Source organism: Gobius niger (assembly GCF_951799975.1).
Source record: "Gobius niger genome assembly, chromosome: 8".
Lineage (NCBI taxonomy): Eukaryota > Metazoa > Chordata > Actinopteri > Gobiiformes > Gobiidae > Gobius > Gobius niger.
In genome coordinates, this window is record NC_136859.1 from 36,197,883 (window position 1) to 36,211,343 (window position 13,461).

Sequence of the window (13,461 nt, forward strand, 5' to 3'; positions counted from 1 at the left end):
CTGGGCTTTACAGATTGTTTAAAGATATAGTAATCTTAGTGTATGTAAACTTCTGACTTGGAAAAAGTAACAAAAAAAAAAATCCATTGCCCCATCTCCACAGGGGGCCGCCATTGCCACCTTCTTCTTATTTCTGTTCTCTGACCACTCTGACCATCTCTGAGTTACATGCTGTAATGGTCTTAACTTATATAGCGCTTTTCTACCTCTTTAGGCCCAAAGCGCTTTACAGCACCAGTCAGCCATTCACACTCTCATTCACACACCAATGTGCACAGACACTGGAGACAAGGACGGTTAAACTGCCCACAGAGCTGGGATACGAACCCCTGACCTTCCTATCATAAGCTGGCCTCGGACCGTGGTGCATATAACAAACAAAACAAAACAGCACTTCTCGTCTGTTTTTCAAAGAGATATTAGAACCTCGTTAAAATCTCAATAATATGTCAAAATATCAGACTAAAGCGCAAAAAGACGAAAAAGCGGTTTAATTTGCAGATGTTTTTCACGTTCACAAAGTCGGGCCTGAGCCGAAACATTACTCTTGATGAGCGCTTATCACATTTCATTCCTGTACGTCGCTCCCGCTCGCGCCCCGGCAGCCCGTCTCGTCTCGCGCCTCGTCCGAGAGCCGCCCGGTGACTGACAGCTCGCCTCATGCTGCTGGAGGTGACTTTAATGAAGCGCTCGCGTTATCGCCGCCGTACATAAGCGTGTGATTACCATGGCGACCGGAGCCAGAATGAACCCACGGCAGCTTCAGAGCGACTCTTATTATCTGGTCTTTACGTTCATTTCCTCGTGGTCAAATATCTGCGCTGGATAAGCTTTAATCATTTGGACATTTCCTGCATAAACGAGGCTTTAAAACATTCTTCTGGGAACCTCAGCACTGATAGATTACACTTAACAGTCTGTGTGAGGATAGTGGAACAGTGAATATAAGCTTTCACTTTCATACAAATAACATGCTAGCACAGGCGGCTTTTGGCCAATCAGAGTGCAGCTCTTTGCCTAATTAGCTACATATTTGCATAAGAATTTGTACATATTTCCCATAAACTGTAAACGTCTTCATGATCTCGCTCAAACATCCAGTTCTAGTCGCACAGAGCTTGTTTCTTTCTAAAACACTTGAGTGAGAGTCCGTATCTCTTTCTCTGGGCCAAAAAGCCAGACACAGGTTCATAGGTAAAGGGGTGGAAGGTTAGGATGAGTCTAAAAGCTATGAACATCGGGACACTTTTCAGCAGATAGACCTACATATGAAAAGGCTGTAAGACTGTGGGCCCTAAATATAGCCAATTCTAATGTTTTTTTATGAATGAAAACATCAACTTATTTTACACCCCCCTCCAGTCATAATGGTTCACTCCTCCATACTGCTGCATGCCGGCAGGCAAAGTGTTAGGTATAACTGGAGCTCCTCGCACAAGGTCTTTGTCACGGCCTCTAAACACCGATCACTGCAGCATCGGCTCGGTCACTCCTCTGATCCCCGATCGCGGTCCAGTTCGGTCTCGGCCAATCTGTCACCACATGCCAACAGCTCATAATAAAAATAGAAATAAGTGTAATGAGTGTAATGAGTGTCATTCAGCAGCTTATTTTACGATGAAAGATGCAGTGTTCTCAGTGTGAGGCTCATAATCAGTAATGAAGTTTAGAGCAGGGCAGAGCACAGGCAGCAGAGGGCTGGGGGTTTGGGCCCCCGCTCACTCTGATTGCTAAGCAGCAGAGTTTTGGCAAAATAAATAAAAAAGGTATTTTTCAATTCAGAAGATATCATTTTAATCTTGATGTGAACCATTATTTTCACACTGTGTGCTGAAATATTTGACATCTTTAATCTGCAACACTGGCCTTTATTGCATTGATCAAATGTAGCACGACAATATAAATGTATGGAAATTAAAATCCACGTCACCTCTAAAAGGAAACAGTTTGTTCAGTTAAAAGGCTCTGGTGGAGCACCACCCTCCACCCCTTACTGTATGTAAGTACATTTAAATGAAGGTGATTGTTAATGTGGTGTGTGAGTCAGACCTGGGAGTTGAAGCGCAGCTGGCACAGGCTGCAGGACACGTGTTTCCTCTTGGGGCTGGAGCTCAGGCTCAGAGTGTGGTTGAGGACGGCCTTCTGCACCGGGTCCATCTGCACAGAACACAGGAGAGAGACTATCAAGAAATGATCAGATAAAAAATCAAGAAATGATCAGATAAAAAACCTCCTATTGGGCCCAGGAAACAAATTCATCTGAGCTGTGGAATGTATGACAGGCCGAGCTGAAGACCAGACCAGAGTCAAACAGTGGCTGAAGTGTGAAATAGGGCCTGAACAGACGAGTCGACTAGTCTTGTGTTTATCGCTCCCTCTCTCCGCATAATTTCATAATTAATGTCAAGGCGGAACCCCTTTTCTGTGTTTCGGCGGGACAGTAAACAGCGTTACACCACAGCAGACCAGCATCATGGCCAGCGGCTAGTTGTTTTTACCGGTAGCATTCACAGTGTCGCGCTCTACATAGAGTTTCACCCGCGTAATCACTTGCGCTCAGCCAAAATGGAGACAGTCTCCACCGTCAGCACCACGGCCCGACGCACGTGCAGGATTTAAACTTTTCTCTCTCACGGACTTATTCACGTGGAATCAACAACTATCTAGCACTCTGGGACCAAAAGCTTGTTTACTTCAGACCTTGGGTTTACAAGGCAGATCAGAGGCCAGATGAGGACAGGAGGAGAGCGAGACAAACGAAGGAGAAGAAAGGGGAGAGGACGCAGATCTGTTTTGCCTAATAATTGAAACCTATGAAATGGTAATAAGCCACTATATTGTATATTAACTCAGAAGATGCGCTGTAAAACCTGCTTACATGTGAGCCTACATTATTACATGATGGGTTTGTCACACGACTGACTATAAGGTTGACTTTTCAAAATCAGTAGTCATTTATGCCCTAGTGTGACCAGGTACATTTTATATGGATCCTTTAATAGGTTTCTGTTTTAATATAGCGAATAATCAAGAGCCCTCAGCTCCAAACTCACTTTGTTACTATTTTTTGTTCATTACAATAGGTCTTCATCCAAATGCTTTTTGTAAAAACCCACTGCAAAATTGTCTGAGTTGAGCTTTTATTTCAGATTTCAGTTGATGTTTAACCAAATGATGGGTTTATTCGTTTACCACCGTTTTAGGGGTTAGTTTTCTTCCTCCACCCGCCTTCCCTGACTCACTCTGTCTTTGCCCCACTCTCCCTGTCTCCCTCTGGCTCTCCCTGTCTCTCTCTGTCTCTCTCTGGCTCTCCCTGTCTCTCTCTGGCTCTCCCTGTCTCTCTCTGGCTCTCCCTGTCTCTCTCTGGCTCTCCCTGTCTCTCTCTGGCTCTCCCTGTCTCTCTCTGTCTCTCTCTGGTTCTCTCTGGCTCTCCCTGGTTCTCCCTGGTTCTCTCTGGCTCTCTCTGGCTCTCTCTGGCTCTCTCTGTCTCTCCCTGGCTCTCTCTGGCTCTCCCTGGCTCTCCCTGTCTCTCCCTGGCTCTCCCTGGTTCTCCCTGGTTCTCTCTGGCTCTCCCTGGCTCTCTCTGGCTCTCCCTGGCTCTTCCTGGATCTCCCTGGCTCTCCCTGTCTCTCTCTGTCTCTCTCTGGCTCTCTCTGGCTCTCCCTGTCTCTCTCTGTCTCTCCCTGTCTCTCCCTGTCTCTCCCTGTCTCTCTCTGGCTCTCCCTGGCTCTCCCTGTCTCTCTCTGTCTCTCCCTGTCTCTCCCTGTCTCTCTCTGTCTCTCTCTGGCTCTCTCTGTCTCTCCCTGGCTCTCCCTGTCTCTCCCTGGCTCTCTCTGTCTCTCCCTGGCTCTCCCTGTCTCTCTCTGGCTCTCCCTGTCTCTCCCTGTCTCTCCCTGTCTCTCCCTGGCTCTCCCTGGCTCTCACTGTCTCTCTCTGGATCTCCCTGGCTCTCACTGTCTCTCTCTGGCTCTCCCTGTCTCTCTCTGGCTCTCCCTGTCTCTCTCTGGCTCTCTCTGGCTCTCCCTGTCTTTCTCTGGCTCTCTCTGGCTCTCCCTGTCTCTCCCTGTCTCTCCCTGTCTCTCCCTGGCTCTCTCTGTCTCTCCCTGTCTCTCCCTGTCTCTCTGTCTCTCCCTGTCTCTCTCTGTCTCTCTCTGGCTCTCCCTGTCTCTCTCTGTCTCTCCCTGTCTCTCTCTGTCTCTCTCTGTCTCTCCCTGTCTCTCCCTGTCTCTCTGTCTCTCCCTGTCTCTCTCTGTCTCTCTCTGTCTCTCTCTGTCTCTCCCTGTCTCTCCCTGTCTCTCTGTCTCTCCCTGTCTCTCCCTGTCTCTCTCTGTCTCTCCCTGTCTCTCCCTGTCTCTCTCTGTCTCTCCCTGTCTCTCCCTGTCTCTCTGTCTCTCCCTGTCTCTCTCTGTCTCTCTCTGTCTCTCTCTGTCTCTCTCTGTCTCTCTCTGGCTCTCCCTGTCTCTCTCTGTCTCTCTCTGTCTCTCTCTGTCTCTCTCTGTCTCTCTCTGTCTCTCTCTGGCTCTCCCTGTCTCTCTCTGTCTCTCTCTGTCTCTCTCTGTCTCTCCCTGTCTCTCCCTGTCTCTCCCTGTCTCTCTCTGTCTCTCTCTGGCTCTCCCTGTCTCTCTCTGTCTCTCTCTGTCTCTCTCTGTCTCTCTCTGTCTCTCTCTGTCTCTCTCTGGCTCTCCCTGTCTCTCTCTGGCTCTCCCTGTCTCTCTCTGTCTCTCTCTGTCTCTCTCTGTCTCTCTCTGTCTCTCCCTGTCTCTCTCTGTCTCTCCCTGTCTCTCTCTGTCTCTCTCTGTCTCTCCCTGGTTCTCCCTGGTTCTCCCTGGTTCTCCCTGGTTCTCTCTGTCTCTCCCTGTCTCTCTCTGGCTCTCCCTGTCTCTCTCTGTCTCTCCCTGGTTCTCCCTGTCTCTCTCTGGCTCTCCCTGTCTCTCTCTGGCTCTCCCTGTCTCTCTCTGGCTCTCTCTGGCTCTCTCCGTCTCTCTCTGGCTCTCCCTGTCTCTCCCTGTCTCTCCCTGGTTCTCCCTGGTTCTCCCTGACTCTCTCTGGCTCTCCCTGTCTCTCCCTGGTTCTCCCCGGCTCTCCCCGGCTCTCCCTGACTCTCTCTGGCTCTCCCTGGCTCTCCCTGGTTCTCCCTGTCTCTCCCTGGTGTGGCCGATGGTGCTGGTTGAGCGCGGCCTGCTTTTAAACGCACTCATCCATTCCTCACACTCCCTTTTAGGTAAATGGGACACATCTGAGGAGGACGAATGACTGAAAATGTGCTGAAAGCGAACAAACGCCTGCAGCCGTTAGCAGAGTGCACCTGACTTGGACAGGGCGTCGGAGCTGAAAGCAGGACACGGTGGAGGAGGTGGTGGAGTTCGGAGGAGTTGTTTGGTTCGTTGTAAAGGTGGGACCGAAGTCTTTCAATCCCTCTCCTGATTACATAGTCAGTCTTTTTTCCCTGCGGTCGGTACCGAATGGCCCACAGCCTGGATCTGGACCGCGGCCCACAGGTTGGAGACCCCTGCTTTAGTGTATTTGCCTTTATAAATGTGACTTCATAGGTTGCTCAGTGTTCATTGATGTAACAGTGATGAGAAAAACATGTCTCTTTAGTGACTCAGACATGACGAGACTTCAGGAGTTTTCTTTGATGCCTTTTATGGTCTGAGCCTGGAATGTTTTTCAAAAGCCCTTTTCATTTTTAGCCTATCTTTTGTGTGCTATAACAGCATACAAATAAAATATGTGCAAAGCGTAATGAAAAGGGCACGTACGCATGACTACCCCTGAACATGTATGGACCGCTCTGTCAGGGTGGTCTGGAGATGGTGCATTGACAGACTGTGGCTGAGCAGCGGCTCATTCAGAGGAGATGGAGAGCTCCCCTGAATGAGCCGCTGCCATTCTTAAAGGAATAGGCCACCGTTTTTACATACTGAGATATGTTCTTACCTCACTTTAGACGTGTTAATATATCCCCGTCTGGTCTTTGTCCGTGCGCTCTGCCAGGCAAACGGAGCACATACGCAGCCTCTCCCACATGTCATATAGCTCCAAAAAAGCTCACGATAGAAGCTACCAAGCTCTTCCACGTGTTCCCTATTTAAATAAAGTTACGTGAAGTGTTTTCATGCGAAGTATATTTACACAGAAATGTAACATGTCGATTTTATAAGCAAATAAAAAGGGGGACTATATTGTGAGGCGTAATGATACAAGGAGTAAAACGTCCGCGCAGTAACTCCTAAGGTTATTGACGGAAGTGAGCGGGGGAAGTCTTTAGGAGTTACTGCGCGGACGTTTTGCTCCTCGTATCATTACGCCTCACAATATAGTCCCCCTTTTTATTTGCTTATAAAATCGACATGCTACATTTCTGTGTAAATATACTTCGCATGAAAACACTTCACGTAGCTTTATTTAAATAGGGAACACGTGGACGAGCTTGGTAGCTTCTATCGTGAGCTTTTTTGGAGCTATGTGACATGTGGGAGAGGCTGCGTATGTGCTCCGTTTGCCTGGCAGAGCGCACGGACAAAGACCAGACGGGGATATATTAACTCGACTAAAGTGAGGTAAGAGCATATCTCAGTATGTAAAAACGGTGGCCTATTCCTTTAAATCTAATGTTTATAGTGCTCAGGCTGTATGTGGATAATCCAGCCTTGTAACTTTGCTACCCTCACTTTTTCCTGATGACTTTCCTCTTGTAAACCTTCACTATTTTTCAAGAGCCGCATGTTGTTGTTCTTGTTGTTGTTGTTGTTGTTGTTGTTGTTGTTGTTCTTCACCACAACTGCCTCTAAAATCCTGCACTGTCACTCAGAAAGTTGTTACTTCGGGTCCGAAGTGCCGTCATGCAAGAGCTTAATATAGAAGCAGCAGTTACGCTTAAGACCTGAGGTGGCAGTAGTGAGTATAAAATGGCCGAGTTGAAAAAGCATGTGCGCGAAAGGTGGCCTACAAATGTGTCTCAGTTACACCAGTTCTGTTTGGATGAATGGGCCACAACTCATCCAGCTATTGTGAGAAGTTTGTGGAAGGAAATACATAACGTTTGACCCAAAATATACAGTTTAAAGGCAATGCTACCAAATATTAATGAAATATATGTAAACTTTTGGTTCTGTAAAAACATCAAGTCTATCTGTCATTTTTCTGTGTATACAGTATATATATATATAATATATATATATATATATATATATATATATATATATATATATATATATATATATATATATATATATATATACATATATACAGAGAGAGACAGAGAGAGAGAGAGACAGAGATGTCATCAGTGCAGGCTCCGCCCCTGAAAGACTGGAAAAAGAAAAAAAGATGGCTACCAAAAGCAACACTGGCAGGGATCAAATGTCCCTAATGTTTTTAGGAAAGTCCTTAACCCCAAATCCACAGAGGGGCTTTATTTGATGTCTCTCCTCTGTGACATAGTCAGCACAGCAGCTGTATTTGTAGTGTCTCTCTTCAGTAGTGGAGCGGGCCCCGAGCACAGGGCCCCAGCTGACTCACACACAGAGTCCGTCTCCTCCAGCTGCTGCGCTCACACAAACAGCTGCTCTTTAAAGCCACACTGCAGAACATTGTGGATCCTCCTGTTGCAGCTAATGAGCAGCTCCACACAGACATGGCTCTTGTTTGCAGAGTAAACAAAGAACGGTTTATCCTGTTTAAATCTCACATTACTGCTTTAGTCTTATCTCCATGGAGACGAGCTGAAGACATCCCGCCCCCAGTAAAGTCATTTTACCCAGGTTGCAAAAAAGCTTCAGACACAATTGCAATTACATGTCATTTTCAGCAGCAAAAATGTTGATGTATTCTCTGATTCTTCCCCACATCACACACTGTCTACCATCTGGTCATCACTGAAACCACTGGAACCACTCCACAAACGGACTGTCAAAACAATCCTTTTCAACACTGTCCAATATTACTCAGCAAGGAAAACACCGTTAAATATTGGAATCTGTGCCTGATCTACAGAGTTATTAATGGACTCTCATCACCACCACTCAAGCAGTTTATCAACATCCGCTCAACCATTCACAGCAGAACCAGGAGGGCTCTGTCTGAGCGTCTAACGATGGAATCTCAAACCCACTACCTTCAGAAACACCTTTGTTACAGTAGCAGCATTGTTCTTCAGACCTTCAGAGCCCCCCAGAGGCCTTGCTTCACCAGCAGCCTCGTTCTCAAGCCCCCCAGAGCCATGCAGATGCCTTGTTTAACCAGCAGCCTCATTCTTAAGCCCAGCAGTCCTCCAGAGGCCTTGTTTCACCATCTACCTCGTTCTCAAGCTTTCCAGAGGCATTAAGAGGCCTTGCTTCACCAGCAGCCTCGTTCTCAAGCCCTCCAGAGCCATGCAGAGGCCTTGTTTAACCAGCGGCATGGTTCTCCAGCCCTCCAGAAGCATCACATTTAAAATACATCATTAACAATCAGATATGTTTATTTATTATTTATTGACCTTTAAATAGGATAGTCCCTGCTGGCCTGGCGTGTGTGTCTGAATGTGGGTCTGTCGTCGGCCGTCTTGTTGTGATAGTGAAGTGTTTTTTCTATTGTATACTCATGTACATGCTTCATTTGATTGTTCTTGATTTCAGGATTTGAGACTGTAACGCCTGTCCAGGGACTGCACATGAACAATCGCCTTGTGGCCAATTCTGGCACATTTACACAAATGTTCATTCATATGCGCTGTGCCTAAAATGACTAAACTGTGAGATTGTTTGAAGACCAGGAAGTGAAACTACTATATATATTTTTTCTGCAGTTTTAGACCAATATGACATTTTAGATCTTTGTTGTCATTGTACAAAATACACTGATAGAGCTCTCATAAGCATGCCCATCCTCTACTGCCTTCATACCAATAAAATCATCAATGATCATAAATAAAAGTTCATTTAAAAATGTTCGAACCAACAAAATGATAATCAAATACTTGCCCTTTAAGACTGTGACGTCGCCTGTGAGGCCAAAGCTGAGTGCAGCATCAAATATTAGCCCAAAGAAACCGTCCACATGCTGTTCTTATGAGACTTTCTTCACCTTTTGTTTGTGTGCTTCTTTACGAGCCACGTTCTTCTGGTTATCTGTTGTTGCGTTTACATCTGCCGTCTGCTCTTTATGGCTCCAATTTCCTTCAATTGTGTTTGTTTGTCATTAAATCAGCCCTTTGGCCCCGACTTTGGTCCTACATTCTGAATGCTGATGTGTCTAGGAGCCCGCAGGCCGGGGGCCAGTCTGTGCCGGGGGCCGGGCCAGATGTATTGTTCTAAGTGCTTTATGCTTATTTGAAACACTTAAGGGCTTTTAGGTTACATAACTTGTTTTCTCCTTAGCACTCCACAGTGATAATCTGTATCGGCCGCTCCTTCCTCAGAAGTGTCAGGCTGACAGCGCCATCTGCAGTCTGACGTGTTCCCTCCAACCACCACATGGACTGGCACAAATCCCATGTCATGGGCTCAGAGATGAGTCCCATGGTGGGATGAGGGACACATGCTGCTCAGACGGTGAGCTGGGACGAGGGGCAAGGCAGGTGGCGCTGTCAGCCTGCTACTACAGCATGTGACACTTCTGCGGAAGGAGCAGAAGAAGTCCATACTGTCAAGGTTTGGTCAGGGCTAAAGGAACATACTGTCATCAGAGGACCTAATGAACCGAGCGTGATGCACTATGGAGCACATCACCAACTAAATTTAAAAAGAAAACAAAAACACACATATAGGCCGCACTTGTCTCTCATTGCACTGCATACTTTTACACACTAAATAAACACCACAGCCCACTGTGAGTTAAAAACTGTTCTGAGAGACAGAGCGATGGTTTCATTTGAAATAACAATCATCAAATATCAATTCAAAAAAGCCCATATGGTCATTGATATCATTTAGAATAATCTTGTAAATAGCCTAAAACATTTCTTGCTCTTTGCGTTTCATTGTGTTTTAGTGCTCAAGTTCTTGGGCCAGATCTTGTGGCGGCGCACGGGGCGGCGCAGGCTCTTGGCGAATTATTTTCCGAGTGTCGGAGCTATATACGCTATTCGCCTCCGCCACTTGTGAGGGGGCGTCACAAGAGGAGGCACTGATGGCACCGCTGACATTCATGTCCTCGTTTACATTGCGCTGTCTTAAGTTCTTTCTTAAGCCTTAGGCTCTCACAGGTCAAACTAAAAACTTTATTTACCCCATCCTGAGCTAAACAATGTTCACGTCTCGAGAGAGAAAGAGCTACAGCGTCCGCTGTGGTGCGGATCGGCCCCCACTCCCACACAACCACTCTACCGGCCGCGGAGTCGATCTGGTTGGAGGAAAATGTGTGTTTCCACCCACTTAAATGTGCTAAGTCTGGAGTGGCCAGATCACAAAGTGCTCCTACTGAGCGCAAAATGTCACGATATCGTCTGCGTTTTGAGACACAAGATCCTGCCCCATATCTTTATCCAGAACATTCCCAAACATAAGCCTCTTGTGAAATGTGAATCCAGTGGGCGGTGAGTTTATCCACCAACAGGAGCTTCTCTGAATGGAGTGATTAGCATGATGGCTAGCTCAAAGCTATGCTGTGGCTGCTTTATAAATGCTGATTTTCACTGCACATCCACCATCTACTGCACACCTTAACCAGACCGAGAAATAAACCAGGGTGGAGGTGCTCTCTGCGCTCCATTCACATCTGTGGAGCATGTTTAGCAGTGAGACTAAATGAACTGAGCATGGACTTTTATATGTTGTACACCTGAAACAAGTCAGCAAATAAAATGGATTTTAACTGATTTTGGAAGATCATCTGGCCCAAGTGTACAGCTAATGAATAAACAAATACTCAAATATGTTTCCTTGGTTTGAACATCATAATTGCAGTTCATATACAGCATATAATCCAATCAAGAGGCTTCAGCTCCTTTGATTTTCAATAGTATGTTATGTATATTGTATGTTCTGTACACTTATATACCTTGTGCATGGTCCTTGGAGCGTTTCTAAAGTATAAATAGAGGTTGCAGGTCACTAACCTCGGAAAAGCAAAATCTCTGAGTCAGGAGAAGCTACAGCTGCAGCATTAACCTGCTGCTTCGGAAAATGGACTAATAGCGAGGATTCAGCCCTAGCTGTTTGAAAAGTCCATTTGCGAGCGGTGTCCCTGCGGTCAGTGAGGTCTAAATGTCCCTCTGCAGCTGGTCACCGTTAAACAGAGTGGGATGAATGAGCTGTCAGTTCCAATCCACGCCGCCATGCGTCTCCGCTTTACCCACGCCGGACTCTGCGGCGCGAGCCACAGCCACCTCCGCCGTGATCTGCAGGTCTGATCTGAGGGGCGGGCGTACGGGGGTCAGGGGCACCGGGCCGGAGCTGTTCCTGTAACCTGCTACGCCAGGCCACAACATGGCCTTCAGCATGACAATAGAACTACAAGGATCATGTGAGTAACATGTCAAGCAAACAAACACCCTGATTCCTTGGTATTCCAGTGTAAAACAAACACTGGCATTGGCAGACAAGCCCCTGATTAAGCTGCTCGCTCTCCGACATTCCCTTTAAGAGGCCCTGGACTCCTTATTAGTGACTTCTGGCCACGCTTTAACGTCTGTAATCACGATCTTTCCACTCACCGTGCGCCTAACCAGGACTGTAATGGAAGCGCGTCCCTCTCTGGAACAGGGAACAGTCCCTGGAGTCGTCAGAGAGTCAGCAGAAGGAGCTGGTGCGTGTGGTCATCAAAGCGGCGGGTTTATGTGGAAACGCGTGTCGGTGAGGCCAGTGACGGCTCTGACGACCACAGCAGGCCCAGGCCGCAGAGGGAGATGACCCAAGACTCGGCACGCGCTCCCAACGCCGGCTTTATGGGATTCTAAAATGTTACGGCTGCAGTCTTAAAACGGTTACCAAAGGCTTTTACTCAAACAAACATTGGCTGGAGATTTGGGGATTTTCTTTTTTTTTTCACTGTTTCTTGCAGAATCGACACCAACTCTCCCCAAACATCTGCAGGACTTCGGTCATCTCAGGTCGTCTCTATTGCAGGGTTAGGGGTCAAAAGAGGGTTGCAGGAGCCTTCTCAGCCGGGCTCTGTCAAAAACGCTGGTGGGTAAATTGGTTTCATGGTACTGTGACTTTTAACTAACACTGGAATAACTAGGGAAGTCCCAATCCGATATTTCATGTTGGCTATATTACCTATAGGCTATATATAACTATATATAACTAATATTCAGTCTATGTGTTAGTCTATTAGAGGCTTTCTATAATTTAGTCAGGATTCTGGGAGGGAAAGTGGTAAACGTAGTAAGTTTTGATCCACCAGACAATTTCAGATTTTTTATTTTCTGACCACTATAAAGTGCGCCGCGTGGCAACTGCTACGACTACACATCCCATCATGCAGCGCGGCTTCCCCATTTCCCGTGTTATGGAGACAGCCGTGAGTGAGATGCTGCGAGCACCGGAATGGACTTTATTTCCAAAGAGATACACAAGAGATTAAATGTGGCTCCTCGTGCTCCATCTCCCACAAAGCAAATGACCATATTAGGATAACACCGTCATCTCCAGCACCTTCTGCAGCGCACGTGGATGTAAAATATGTCAACATTTGGGAATGAATAAGCGCGGGAAACCGGCCGATTCCGCACGATGTCGTAGTTACCTTCTGTTGTAATCACAAAGTAAGCTAAGTAAGTTTGGTCTTTTTTATACTTTAACATGAAAACTAAAACTGATAAAGAGAAAATTAGCTAAAAATCCCCACATTGTCCAATCTGTGTGTTGGCTTGATGAGGTTCCGGCTGGTGAAATGCCAGTGTGTTAACCTTTGATATGAGCGTGTGTGACGTGGTGCAGTCGGTGCATGTGTTCTCGCTGCAGTGGAAACGCTGAGAGCGATGCTTGAAGTCTGTGTCCCGCTGGTTCTGGGCTGAGCTGAGAGAACACCCTGCTGCTGCACTCGCTTAAAGCACTTTCCAGTCAGAGGAGTCGCAAACCCGCCATTTATCTAACGGAAGTCACCCATGTCTACTTAAGGTACGCGGCGGATCAGGCACATAGAGTGGAAACATCAGCTCTCCAAATGCTGCCAGGGCAGTGACCCGGAGCTTCTGTTATTTCACTCAGGTTACTGGAGATGTTTGTGTTTCATGGTTTTGTCTCGCTCGGAATCACACAATCATAACGTTCAGGTGTTTGGTGGCATGTTCTGTCTCAAACCCTAAAATAAAACAAACCGGAGGATTGTGGAGGTGAATGATTTAAGGGCGTCTCAGGAGATTTTTAAAAATAAAATGATGCAGGCTGGTAGTAATGATTAAAGAGCTGCTTCACTGACTGAACGCAGTGGAATGTGCTGATAAACTGATCATCAGCAGAGAGCAGTGCTTCCTAAACTGGGGGCACCAGGGACTGAGCCGGAGATTCAAGATTCAATTCAAGAGATTGATTG

The 13,461-nt window shown here is 46.8% G+C and overlaps 2 protein-coding genes across 2 annotated transcripts in view; one reads left to right on the forward strand and one right to left on the reverse strand.

Moving 5' to 3' along the window:
• The window catches only part of rab5ab (RAB5A, member RAS oncogene family, b), a 419,058-nt gene that overhangs the window by 70,333 nt on the left and 335,264 nt on the right, over positions 1–13,461 (forward strand). The window lies entirely within an intron of this gene.
• The window catches only part of znf385d (zinc finger protein 385D), a 465,630-nt gene that overhangs the window by 51,130 nt on the left and 401,039 nt on the right, over positions 1–13,461 (reverse strand). Inside the window, exon 4 of the mRNA XM_079562266.1 lies at positions 2,050–2,157. Coding sequence (XP_079418392.1) covers positions 2,050–2,157 — 108 coding nt within the window. The remainder of the gene's footprint in view (positions 1–2,049; positions 2,158–13,461) is intronic.